At 44.1% G+C, this 13,858-nt stretch overlaps 2 protein-coding genes across 2 annotated transcripts in view; one reads left to right on the top strand and one right to left on the bottom strand.

The window, feature by feature from the left end:
- Positions 1 to 13,858, bottom strand: part of LOC126263080 (uncharacterized) — a 303,789-nt gene that overhangs the window by 244,766 nt on the left and 45,165 nt on the right. The gene's annotated exons all lie outside the window — the stretch shown is intronic.
- On the top strand, positions 1,496 to 13,451 carry LOC126263078 (ejaculatory bulb-specific protein 3-like). Its single transcript, XM_049960067.1, has 2 exons — positions 1,496 to 1,814; positions 13,104 to 13,451. The coding sequence occupies exons 1-2, from the start codon at positions 1,622 to 1,624 to the stop codon at positions 13,298 to 13,300; spliced, it is 390 nt and encodes a 129-aa protein (XP_049816024.1). The 5' UTR covers positions 1,496 to 1,621; the 3' UTR covers positions 13,301 to 13,451.

Here is a 13,858-nt window from a genome sequence, read left to right as displayed (position 1 = left end):
TTGGTCGAAAAGATACCCCTGTGTAAGCAGACTGTTGTAAATAGTAAAGGAGACTATATTATTGATGAATAAAGTCTGTTACTTGTATCTACTGTGTTTACTGAACTTGTAGAAAGACGCTACGAACTGATGCACCGACGCAATAGACCAGGGGTGGGCAGGAATCCTGCACGTGTGCGGTGCACTTGCACGCTTGCAGTTAACAGGTGTTCTGCGTGCACACAGGGGCAAGCTGTGCACCCGCTTATCTCCCATCCCCACCATCCCTTCCTTCCGCTCCTCCCTCTGTAATGCGTTTTGTTTCCTAGCTTTCTTTATTGAGTCAATGAATAAGGTTAGTAGGATTGCTTGATAGAAATCATGGTTTGAAATAGTACCTATTACCTACGATACTTTTTATTTAATTATCACAGTACTTTTAATATCTGGAACAAAATTTCTACATACAGACAAACGCAAACAGTTACGTAAATTTTCATCACTGATGTTTGCTCTTAACCGAGACTTATTAATTCAGTAAATGGTTTTCCAGCTCTCGCTCTATTAAGCGCAGTCTTGTAACTTGCACATACTGCTGGGCTATTATTGTTGCCGTCCTGAAAAATTGAAAACAGTGCTTCATAACATGTTAAATCAGTTACATGAGAGACATGACGAAAGGAAGTCGCAGATCTCTCGTGACAACAGCAACTACGACTAATTCAAATGGCTCTGAGCACTATGGGACTTAACTGCTGTGGTCATCAGTCCACTAGAACTTAGAACTACTTAAACCTAACTAACCTAAGGACATCACACACATTCATGCCCGAGGCAGGATTCGAACCTGCGACCGTAGCGGTCGCGCGGTTCCAGACTGTAGTGCCTAGACCCGCTCGGCCACTCCGGCCGGCCTACTACGGCAGATTCATCTGGTATCGTCAGATCGCTCTTCTTAAGCTCAGTCAATTTCCCCATCCGCTCAGAATCTGACAATACATTGTGCTCGTCCTTGTGAAATTTATTATAATGGCCTTGAATACTAAACTTCCGTTGACCAGCGAGAATACTGCCACATATTAAACATATCGGATTTTCACGTTTTTGCACAAAGAAAAAATGATTCTCCCATTACTTTTTAAAAAATAGCAAATCTCCAATTCTCCGTTTCCTTGTTTCACTCTGCATTTTCCGGTTCTTGAAATAGAACGTTCACTACGTAGTGGTCGCTTCGCATCAACGTCCGCGGCTTAGCCTGGCACTACACTGCCGCAACCTGCCGGCTGTCGCCGCTGCCCCGGTCGACGATTGCACGCGAGCAGCACACGTGCAGCGCTGTGCGCTCATGAGCCGCGTTCAACGTTTGCCCGCCCCTGCAATAGACCCTCCTGAGTCTACGGCTGTGGCAGGGTTTCCGGAGACCTCATTGCGAGCCCGGCGGCGGAGCGGCAGTCTTCGGAAATCGGCGTCTGCACGCCTCCCGCCTCCCGCCGCTAGTAGAGGTTGCTGGCCCCTGGCACGCTCTCGTTTCTCGGAATGGCGACCGCCGCCGCCGGCGGTGGGGGTCAAGGCGGCGGCTATAAGAGCGTTGCCCGCCGAGTCGCCTGCAGACCGACGAGGCAGCCCGCAGACGCTCGGCAAGATGGCCCGCTCACTGGCAGTTCTCCTCTGCGCCCTCGCGGCGCTGGCCGCGTCGGAGAACCCGCTGCTCTCCCAGCTGGAGAACATCGACGTCGACGCCGTGCTCGCCGATCCGGAGAGGGTCGACGCGGCCGTCAAGTGCTTCCTCAGCGACACCGACGACAGCTGCAACACCCGCGCCAAGGTCATCAAGGGTAAGTAGCTTTCCAGCAGGGTCTCGTTGAGGTCTTCTGCCCGAAGACTGCTTTGATTCATCTCTCCACGCTAATCTACCCCTAGCAATCCTCTTCGTCTCTGTGTAACTAAAGCATCCATTCGAACATTCTTGCAAAGTCAAGCATCGATCACCCTCCACAATTGTTAACTCCGCGTTTCCCTTCATTACCACAACGATTATTTCTCGATGTCTCAACATTTCTCCTATCAAACGATCTCTTTCAATAGTCATACAATAAGAATGTTTCCACTCCAGTTCGGTTCAGTACCTTCTCATTAGTTAACCGATCTAACCGTCTAACCTTCAGCATTCTTCTGTGGCACCATATTTCGAAATCTTACTGCCGGACAATTTCTCATCCACATTTCACTACTGTGCAAGGTAATGCTCCAAACAAATACCCTCAAAAAATATTCCTAATATTTAAATTTATCTCAAACACGTGCAGCAAAGCCATTTTGCTGTGAATAATCACTTGAGGCTGCATGAAGCTTTTGTTTTATTATTCTGCGACTAGCTCAACCGAGAGTTCATTATTTGGCAGAACTTTTCAACTTTATCATGGTAAATACCACATGTCTACAATTTTATAATGTAATCTGTCATCCCATATCAATAAATTATAGTATATTACCTTTAAAAATTACGCACAGGTGGTATTCACCCAGTAAAAATTTGATAGTTCTGACAAAACTTGACCTCTCTGGTGAAACAATTCACAGAACAACAGAACAAAAACTTTAGGCAGCTTTATATGCGATGTTAATAAATTCCCTCTTTTTAGAAATGCTTTTGCTGTTATTTCCAGTCTGTATTGTGTATGCTTTCCTCTTCGGCAGCCATCAACTGTTTTGCAGCACATATGACAAAACTCGTCTGCTACTTTTAGTTCCTCATTACCTAATCAAAATCTGAAAATCTCCTGATATAATTATACTACACTACGTTACACTTGCTGCACATTTGTTGATGTTCCTATTGCAGCCTCTTTCTCAAGACATCAAACATTCTGTTCAGCTGCTCATTCATGACATTTGTCGTCCCTCACAGAATTATAATGTCATCGGCTAATTTCAAAGTTTAAATTTCGTCTTCCTCAGGTTTAATCCCCCTTCAAAATTTTCTGCCTAGTATTTCCATTTCTCTTGATAGTAGGTATTGGCAATTATACTCGAAACTTTCTCCTTTTCTGTTTTTCTCATAACTGCATGAAACATAATTTAACGTGTATATGATAATTACTCAGCTGGTACCTGACTGATGAAGACATCTGATAGAACTGCCTCGTTCCCTCGGAATCCTATTGCTTGGTTTCGGGTGGTCACATTTTTCGAATGTTATACGCGATTAGCTGAACAGAAATAAATGTATTTTTATTACTTCATTGCTAGCTGGAATACTCTCTTTGAAATTCTGAAGACAGCAGGGGTAATATACAGAGCGAAAGGCTATTTACAGAAACCAGAAGCCAATTAAAGCATTCGAGGGGCGTGAAAGGGAAGCAGTGGTTGAGAAGGATTGAGACAGGATTGCAACCAATCACCGATTTTATTCAATTTGTAAGCTGAGCAAGCAGTGAAGGAAACAGAGAAAAATGAAAAGTACCACTTAAAGTTCAAGGAGAAGAAATAAAAACTTTGAGGTCTGCCAATGACACTGTAATTTTGTGAGAGACAGCAAAGCACTTGTAAAAACAATTTAATGAAATGGGCAGTGTCTTGAAAGGAGGATGTAGGATCAAAATAAACGAAGCGTGGGTAATAGAATATAGTCGAATTAAATCAGTTCATGCTGAGGGAACTAGATTAGAAAACGATACACTTAAAGTAGTTTATGAGTTTTGTTATTTGGGCAGCAAAATAACTGATGATGGCCGAAGTAGAAATGATATAAAATGTAGACTGGCAATGACAAGAAAAGTTTTTCTGAAGAAGAGAAATTTGTTAACATCGATTATAGATTTAAGTGTTAAGAAGTCTTTTCTGAAAGTATTTGTAACGAGTGTAGCCATGTATGGAAGTGAAACATTGATGATAAACAGTTTAGAGAAGAATAAAATAGGAGATTTTGAAATTTGATGCTACAGAACAAAGCTGAAGAGTAGATGGGTAGGTCACGTAACTAATGAGGAGATACCGAATAGAATTGGTGAGAAAATAAACTTAGGACGTAACCTGGCGAGAATATGAGATCGGTTGATATACGCATTCTGAAACATGAAGGGAGTACCGATTAAATACTGGAGAGACGTGTGTGTCTCTGGGGCGGGGGAGGGGGGGGGGAATTGTGGAGGGAGACCAAGAGATGAACGATGAACAGAATAAGCAGATTCAGAACGATGTAAGTTGCATTAGTCATTCGGAGATGAAAAGGTTTGGACAGGACAGAGTAGCACGGAGAGCAACATCAAACAAGCCTTCGGATTCAAGGCCACAAAACACAACATTACTTGTTGTGTACCACTGTGAAAATATACAATCTGACAAAAATGTAAAGCGTCCAGAAGAGTATCTGACATCATGCCAATGATCACAAAATCGAACCGAATGAACAAAGAACTTAACAGTACGAACCCACTTATCAGTGTGACGTTCCAGTACTTCCGGCCTGGACGATGCGCTGATTTGGTCTCAAAAAACCGTCGAATCTTTTGATGAAGCAAGGCGGACAATAACTTTCGTAACTGCTCCTGAGTATCCTGGATACTGACAATGTGTCCAGACGTTCGAGCTGGTATCACACACGTTCTGCTGGGGACAGATCTCGGGATTTTGTTGTGCGCGGGAGTACTTCAGAGTCGAACAGACGGATCTTAGAAGCACATGTTATGTGTGGACGAACATTGTCCTGTTGACCATGATACTGTCACTGAGGGGTAACACATGGAGACGCCAGAGACACAGCGTTGTGTCGCCAGATGCGTATTTCTGCTAGTTTCAAACAAGTTAGCTATGGACTTAGTATATAGGCTCCATTATAATACTTAATCTTTGGAGAAGTCTCGTTAAAATTCATCGATGTTTTGTTTCCATTCATTCTGAAATTTTAAGAATCGTTGTCAGTTCTCTGTATGAATCGATGTAGCTCGCAACGGTGGTCTAGTTTATGGGGCCCCTCGAATACCATGATATGGCTGCCCAATTCCTCGCCGAAACTTGACATGTTTCACTTTTGGGATGTAGAGTTGGCCACAAGTTGGAAACAGAGTCAAACGGAACTCATCCGACCCAGATTTGTGGAAAGAAAGATAACAGATCTAGTATCCAGAAATGCTTGAAGACCTGACTCTTTCAAATGAAAAATGAAGCAGGACAGCTATACGTGTTTTTATCTACACAAGTGGCTCCCTGTTTAATCGACAAAACTTTGACGGCCTTAGTGTCAGGTGTCTTCATTATAATGCCACTGCTGACTGTGGTAAGTATGTGTAAAGTGAAGAGTCGTGGTTATACAAGGACATAGTTATGGGAGTACCAAGCACACAACAAAATATTGTTGTTTGGACGTGCGCCTTGCCATCAAGTCAATCACTTTAGAATATTTTCTTTAATTCAAAAAGTCTTCTCAGACAGAAAGAATGCGAAAATTATCCCGGAAATAAAACGTTTCGTCACACACACTACATTTAGCAACAGCAACGATGGTAAGATGCACGGCATTACCCATATACAATCATACACTTCTACAATGTTCGAGAGGAAAATAGATACAGCTGTTGTTTCCCCACTTTAGTTTTACTCTCTACACCTAATACGACGTAGGAAACCAGTTGTCATTCAAAACAGGTCCCAGTCTTCTCCGAACGGATACATGCAGGTACTGTATTATTCGCAAGGGCATCTTAACGTCATTCATCCAGCAAAATAGCGGCAACTTCAAGTAACATTGATAGTGGTCTATAGCAATCACACACTTGCTCTTCAATGTAGGCAACAAAGGCTCAATAAAACTGCAATCTGTTGACTGTACGGCCAGGGATGATGCGACATTTCATCCTTTTGCTCAAAAAATCAGTCCTGAACGATGTGGCCTTGTCGTCTTGGAACACAGTCTCACCACTGAGGAACAAACGTTGTGCCGCGCGATGGGCCTGATCTGACAATATAGTTACATAATCCAAGGCAATAATTTGACCTAATATAGTACTTGTGGTCAGCGTGGAATACCATGATATGGCTCTCCAGTTCATAACTGAATCCCGCCTTTTGACTCTTTGGCTGTAAACTCGACCTGAAGCGGATACAGTGTGAGACAAAACTCATCCAGCCAAACGACTTCCTTCCATTGCTCCATTGTCTAGGTTTTATTGCCTCGGTACACGTTTACTTCTTACGAACATTTGCATCACTAAAGAGTGAATTTGAAATTCTAGTTCGTCCTGCAATTCCCTGCTTCCGGAGCTCCCTTCGTGTTGTTTGGTGCTGGCAGGGTTCACGAGTGCCACATTCACTTTCGCAGTAACTTTTGAAGCTGTCGTCCTCTTGTTTTTCTTCAAAAACCTCTTCAGGGACCGTCTGTCACGAGCAGCCAGCATACACTTTCTTACTCGTGACTTAGCGCCTGATGTTATCCGCTTTCCTTCCATGCGGTGCAAATCTTCGATAGGGTGCCACTTGAAACATTAAACACTTCGGCTCACTTGGTTACGGAAGTGTCCACCACACGAGCAACAGCAATTTGTCCAATTTCGAATTTAGTCACTCCGGCATAATGCAATCACAACTGCACAGGACACTGTTCTGAACTCAGCTGTCACTTGCAACTTATTGAGGACAATGCGCAAGAGCCGCTCGCGGTCAAATGCAACAGAGCAATCTGCAGTATCGGCCAGCAATCGCATTTAGGTTCAAGCAAGCATTTCTAGAGGTGTTTCCCAATTTCTGCACAATTCCTGCAGATGTTTATGCGATTACTCAATCACCGCAGATGAGCATTCGTAATACCTACGGCACGAGGAGTTCACCAAAACGCATTTTTCGGATACAGTGTCTTGCACAACTGTACGTGATCCTGCTGAACGCTGATGGTGACTTCCAAATAATGAAGCCTCGTCTAAATGATGGGTTCTACCTTGACTTACGGTGAGTGTGCGATGCGGTGGACCGTTGGACACCACTTCCAGACCATTACCGCATTCATTACCTTTCGATGAAGGATTCAACTACTGGATGTTACATTTTCTTGCAGCAAAGGCTGAATCACATTTATTTCTTCACAATCCACTGTACTTGTAAAAAACACTTTCAGGGTCGTAACTTGGGATATCACATATCTAGTACCGTACTACAAAAAACGAGGCTCAAAAGCTTTCTATATACAGATGGTGATTGAAGAAACAAAGGAGCAATAATTTCCTTATGAGCTATTTCTGCTAGAAAAGTGACTTGGCCTCCGTTTGGTTTAGTCACCAGTTACGTAGATCATATTTACGATGAAAATTATGCTGTGAATGGAAATAGCACACATTTGACCTAACCTATTAGATGAAAGCCTTCTCTAGATTTTTCCATGTCTTACTATTTTCAGCGAAACGCCTCAGAGTTAGTACTGAATGCTTTCAAACGCCCACTTCTGTTTCATTTACAATGCAGTTAAGATTGCATATTCCAAACCCATCAGTTCTTTGAACAATTCATTTGGTTTCTTATCTCTTCTAATTAAGCTCATCAGGCACATGAACACTGTCTGATAAGAGCGTCTCACTGCCAATCTTTTAAGTCAAGAATATGTATGTGTTAAGGAATGTGCCATCCGGAAGAACTAATATTAATCTGAGTCTAGAAACAGTACTATTTCGTATGAAACACCGTGTTTCCTTAGACGGATTATCATTCTAAATTTCGATCTGCCTTTAGGGACGACTAGAAAGATCCCTTGGTCACAGTCCTTCTAAGACACCCACTCACACCGCCCACTACTTCCTTCTCGATATGGAGAGATCCTTAGAAACGAAAGAAGCGGCTAGTGTACCTCAGGAATAAAGCACTCAGGCCTTACGTCTTGCGATGTATGACCAGCACCTGGTTCGCGGACTTGCACTTGGTTCTCAACGTAGCTAAAAGTAATACCACGAATGTAAACAGAATAACAGACTCGACATCGTTTGCTTACGTGATCCCTGGGCTCATTACGAATAGTTGGATATGGCAGTACCTGTCCGAATAGCTTTAAACAGAAATATCACATAAACATGCAGTACGTTTATCGGAATAATATAAGTAAATACACTCCTGGAAATTGAAATAAGAACACCGTGAATTCATTGTCCCAGGAAGGGGAAACTTTATTGACACATTCCTGGGGTCAGATACATCACATGATCACACTGACAGAACCACAGGCACATAGACACAGGCAACAGAGCATGCACAATGTCGGCACTAGTACAGTGTATATCCACCTTTCGCAGCAATGTAGGCTGCTATTCTCCCATGGAGACGATCGTAGAGATGCTGGATGTAGTCCTGTGGAACGGCTTGCCATGCCATCTCCACCTGGCGCCTCAGTTGGACCAGCGTTCGTGCTGGACGTGCAGACCGCGTGAGACGACGCTTCATCCAGTCCCAAACATGCTCAATGGGGGACAGATCCGGAGATCTTGCTGGCCAGGGTAGTTGACTTACACCTTCTAGAGCACGTTGGGTGGCACGGGATACATGCGGACGTGCATTGTCCTGTTGGAACAGCAAGTTCCCTTGCCGGTGTAGGAATGGTAGAACGATGGGTTCGATGACGGTTTGGATGTACCGTGCACTATTCAGTGTCCCCTCGACGATCACCAGTGGTGTACGGCCAGTGTAGGAGATCGCTCCCCACACCATGATGCCGGGTGTTGGCCCTGTGTGCCTCGGTCGTATGCAGTCCTGATTGTGGCGCTCACCTGCACGGCGCCAAACACGCATACGACCATCATTGGCACCAAGGCAGAAGCGACTCTCATCGCTGAAGACGACACGTCTCCATTCGTCCCTCCATTCACGCCTGTCGCGACACCACTGGAGGCGGGCTGCACGATGTTGGGGCGTGAGCGGAAGACGGCCTAACGGTGTGCGGGACCGTAGCCCAGCTTCATGGAGACGGTTGCGAATGGTCCTCGCCGATACACCAGGAGCAATAGTGTCCCTAATTTGCTGGGAAGTGGCGGTGCGGTCCTCTACGGCACTGCGTAGGATCCTATGGTCTTGGCGTGCATCCGTGCGTCGCTGCGGTCCGGTCCCAGGTCGACGGGCACGTGCACCTTCCGCCGACCACTGGCGACAACATCGATGTACTGTGGAGACCTCACGCCCCACGTGTTGAGCAATTCGGCGGTACGTCCACCCGGCCCCTCGCATGCCCACTATACGCCCTCGCTCAAAGTCCGTCAACTGCACATACGGTTCACGTCCACGCTGTCGCGGCATGCTACCAGTGTTAAAGACTGCGATGGAGCTCCGTATGCCACGGCAAACTGGCTGACACTGACGGCGGCGGTGCACAAATGCTGCGCAGCTAGCGCCATTCGACGGCCAACACCGCGGTTCCTGGTGTGTCCGCTGTGCCGTGCGTGTGATCATTGCTTGTACAGCCCTCTCGCAGTTTCCGGAGCAAGTATGGTGGGTCTGACACACCGGTGTCAATGTGTTCTTTTTTCCATTTCCAGGAGTGTAGATTTCACCCATAATGGAGGTAGCTCAAAAAAAAAAAAAAAAAAAAAAAAAAAAAAAAAAAAACAGTCGTTGAGTACCAGTGCACGCTCTAGGATCAATACTAAATAAGATCCAAATAAGAGCTGCGTGCTTTCTGATCGGTGTGCTTAATCAACGTGAAAGATTAACACAAATTCTCTTTCAACTCCATCATGAATGGCGTTATGTATTGCGCAGAGTCTAAGTCTTAAATTTTTGGGCTTCTCGCGACCGGATCACGAGAGAAATAAAGTAAACCCGTGCTTTCCACATATTACCTACAATCTTTCACCCAGTGCTTCATCCGTGTTGGAAGAGAGAGGGGAACGAAGAAAAGGAATGATTGTGTTACATAATACACACACACACACACACACACACACACACACACACACACACATACACATACACACGAACCAAAATACTGGAACAGGCAATTGCATTTCGAATATTTTTAATTTCGAACCCCTCTGGTCCACTTCCAGCTCTGTAGCAGAGCTTGAAAGAAACCAGGTTCTACAAAAGCCTGCCCTGACCTCCGCGATAGGGAATGAAAGCTGAAAACCATTGTCACGTCTGACGATTACAAGCTTGAACGTTGTTTAACTCCGTGGAAAAGTCACTGTTTGGATCTTGTGTATTCCTGTCCTTTCGGAAGCAAAATCACATACTCGTCAGAAAACACCGCAGTTCATATTTCCATGTTGTATCGTATTTGTGAATATCTCTATTGCTTTCAATTCCAGACAAATTGTTAACAACAGGTATCCTAAACAACGACGTGCATCAAGACATATTATTTCGTAAAGTTATCAATTAACCGTAATAGACCACCTAACCTATTGACTTAACGTCTTCTAAGTTTTCTTTCCTACTGCAAAAGTGGATAACCTGTTAACTGTAAGATAGTATATAGTTCTATCATTAATACGGCCCGTTTACTGCTTACTGGTCTTGCAGCATATTAATCGCACATTGAGAGAACTCATTTAACTATGTTTTGCTCTTTTAACAACAAAATGAGTTCTCTCGACGATTACAGCAAGCGTATTTTTGAGAAAACAGTAAGAAGTATAAAAAATTACGCAGTGTCATCTGAGAAAGTAACTAATTTCTGCACCCTAATTCAAATAAGAAAGCGCGCTAGTTCCAAAGCAAGGAATCTGCTTAATGGTTAATTTACACCCCTTTGTTTCATTTGTTCTAGTAACACTAGTTCCAATTAATTATTTCTACATCATTTACTTTATGCGGATGTTATACACGACAATTATATTCATGCTGGACAGAACAGTTTCATTCATCGTACACTTTAAAGTCTAATGAGTACAGAATATGGATTGAGAGTAAATAGAAGAAAGACGAAAGTAGTGAGAAGTAGCAGAAATGAGAACAGCGAGAAACTTAACTTTAGGTCTGATGGTCGAGAAGTAGATGAATTTAAGGAATTCTGCTACCTGGGCAGGAAAATAACCAATGACGGACGGAGCGAAGATGATATAAGAAGAAGACTAGCTCTGACAGAAAGGGCATTCCTGGCCAAGAGAAGTCTAGTGTTATCAACCATAGGCATAAATTTGAGGAAGAACTTTTTGAGAATGTACGGTTGGAACACAGCATTGTATGGTAGTGAAACATGGACTGTGGGGAAACCGGAACAGAAGAGAATCGAATCATCGGGAATGTGGTGCTACATATGAATGTTGGAAATTAGATAGACTGATAAGGTATGGAATGAGGAGGTTCTGCGCAGAATCGAAGAGGAAAGGGATATGTGGAAATCACTGACAAGAAGAAGGGACAAGATTATAGGACATCTGTTAACACATGAGGGAATGACTTCCATGGTACTGCAGGGAGCTGTAGAGAGCATTTTCTCCTGATTTGCAGAAGTACTCAGTGATAACCTGCTTATTCGTTTAACATGGGTATCAGCTACTGGAAGATTTCTCCTGTCAATTTTCATCTTTTAAGTTCATTTGAAATTCTTTTTTTAATATTATTTCCTCGTCTACTACCAATGGAGAAACATCCTAGCACGAAGGTGGAGTTATGCAACATAAACGAAAGTTAGTGGGCGTGTTTCTATATCTATTCCAATTTCGCGTCACTCCTGTAAGAGAGGCGCTAGTAGCGCCTTTATGAGGATGCAAATCTTGTTTGCTTTAAATACACGCTGTAACGGCCGTTAGCGTTAGTTATCTTTGAGACTGGACGTAGTGATGATAGTCTAGAATGCCTTTAAGGCGACAAAGACGGCACTGTCAACAACCCATTGAGTCGCGTGATAAGGCTGCGAGAAGCTAGATGCTCCTTCTACGATACTGCAGAAAGACTTGGCAGGAATGTGGCCACTATACACGACTGGTGGCATCGGTGGTCACGGAAATGAACAGTCGCAGGAAGGTCAGGGACGGCCACATGGCACTACCGAGAGGGAACACCATTGTGTTCGACGTATGGAACTGGTGCGTCGTACTGCATCTGCAGAGGCAATTCGAGGAGCAGTTGGCGCCACAGTGGAACAACGAACTGTTACAAATCTGTTCCTCTGAGGACAGCACCGAGCCAGACGCCATATAGCATGCATTCCACTGATAGCAAACCGCCGGCATTTGCGACTTCAATGGGGCAGGCGAGAGCTCATTGGAAGGCTGGGTAGAGGTCTGTTGTGTTTTCTGATGAAAACTGGTTCTGCCTCGGTGTCAGTGAAGGCAATGTGTTGGTAAGAAGGAGACCAGTTGAGAGCCTGCAGCCAACCAATCTGGGTGCTAAACTCACTGGATCTGCGCCTGGAATTATGGTCTGGTGCTCTATTTAGTATGACAGCAGGAACCTCGTGTTGTGCCACACACCCTTACGGCAAGCTTGTATGTCAGTGTGGTGATTCGGACTGCTGAGCTGCCACTCACAAACAGTATTCCAGGTGGTGTTCTGCAACTGGGTAACTCTCGCCCGCATACCGCTGTTGTAACCCAACCTGCTCTGTAGAGTGTCGAACCGTTGGCTTGGCCTGCTCGATCACCGACCGATCTCTCTCTGATCGAATACGTATGGAACATCACCGGACGGCAACTCCGGCGTCATCCATAAACAGCATAAACCGTCCCCGTATTGACCGACTAAGGACAACAGACACAACAAACTGACATATGGCACCTATACAACTCATTCACGCACTTTTACGTGCATGCATTTAACATTCTTGCGGTTATACTGGTTATTATTGTACCAGCAATTCACATTTGCAATGGCTTATCTCATACGTAAATTAACTTCTCATCTAACAGTGTTAGTCACTTAAATACGTTACCTAGAGAATTGTATTCCCAAAATTACAGTAGTCTATATTAATTACATTTTGGTATTGTGACTTTTTTCGTCAGTGTAGTTCACGTCACAAGATGCGTATTTTCTGTGGTTTTTGTATGTCCTGTCACTGAGTCCACTTCGTTTTTCAACGACCCTCCTCTTCATGTTTCCCACATTATAAAAATCAAGAACTACAACCAATGCAGAATTCTTTGGCTCATTAACAGTTTCACAGCAAAGTTGCTAAGAAGACCCGCTTACGACATCGAGCTTTTTGTATGTTACAGGCCTGATTGCTGAGATGCTGAAGACGAACTGCGCCGAGTGCTCGGACAATCAGAAGGCGGCTGTGGCCAAGTTCATGGCGCACATCGCCAAGAACAAGCCGGAGGAGATGAAGCAGCTGCTGGCCAAGTACGACCCCAAGGGCGAAGCGCTCGCCAAGTACGGTGACCGGTGGAGGGAGAAGGGCATCATCGTCTGAGCGCGAGGGCGCAAAGGCAAGGGGGCGAGAGTGAAGGCGCCCACTCCTAGCGACAGGCGGGCACACATCGAAGACTGTGTAAAATCCCTGTACTTGTGGGAGACTGCTCTGAAAGTGAAATAAAACCGTTTGTTTCGAACGTTATTTGAAACTCTGTGTTACCTTGTTTTCATCCAATGGTATTTCCACCAAAGTATACCACGATTAGCTGACAATTCATTGCATAAATATTTATCTATCTTTATATCTTACAGTATATGTTCGTTATGACACACATTACTTGATCATCACGTTAAATATCAAGAACTATTTATATAAAATAACGAAATATTGGGTTTATTAAGCCAAAAAATATCGAAATGCAGGTAACAATGATAGAGTATAACAATAATTCTAAAAGTAGCACCAGTCATAACAAATTACTTCACTTAACAGAACACTACAAAGAACAAGCAGTACTGAATGTCTCCTCCCAACCAATCAACGGGAACTACCCTTATATTTAGTGTAACACTTAATTTTACTTCTCCTAATGGTTGGGAACAAAGCGGGAAACAA

Source organism: Schistocerca nitens, chromosome 6 (genome assembly GCF_023898315.1).
Source record: "Schistocerca nitens isolate TAMUIC-IGC-003100 chromosome 6, iqSchNite1.1, whole genome shotgun sequence".
Lineage (NCBI taxonomy): Eukaryota > Metazoa > Arthropoda > Insecta > Orthoptera > Acrididae > Schistocerca > Schistocerca nitens.
Note: the sequence above shows the minus strand (reverse complement) of the source record. Positions and strands in the feature narration are given on the sequence as shown.

Bases quoted from the DNA above. Each gene is read 5' to 3' on its own strand.
- LOC126263078 (XM_049960067.1), top strand. From the start codon at position 1,622: ATGGCCCGCTCACTGGCAGTTCTCCTCTGCGCCCTCGCGGCGCTGGCC. The intron at 1,815-13,103 runs GTAAGTAGCTTT...TGTATGTTACAG, and splicing joins CCGCGCCAAGGTCATCAAGG to GCCTGATTGCTGAGATGCTG.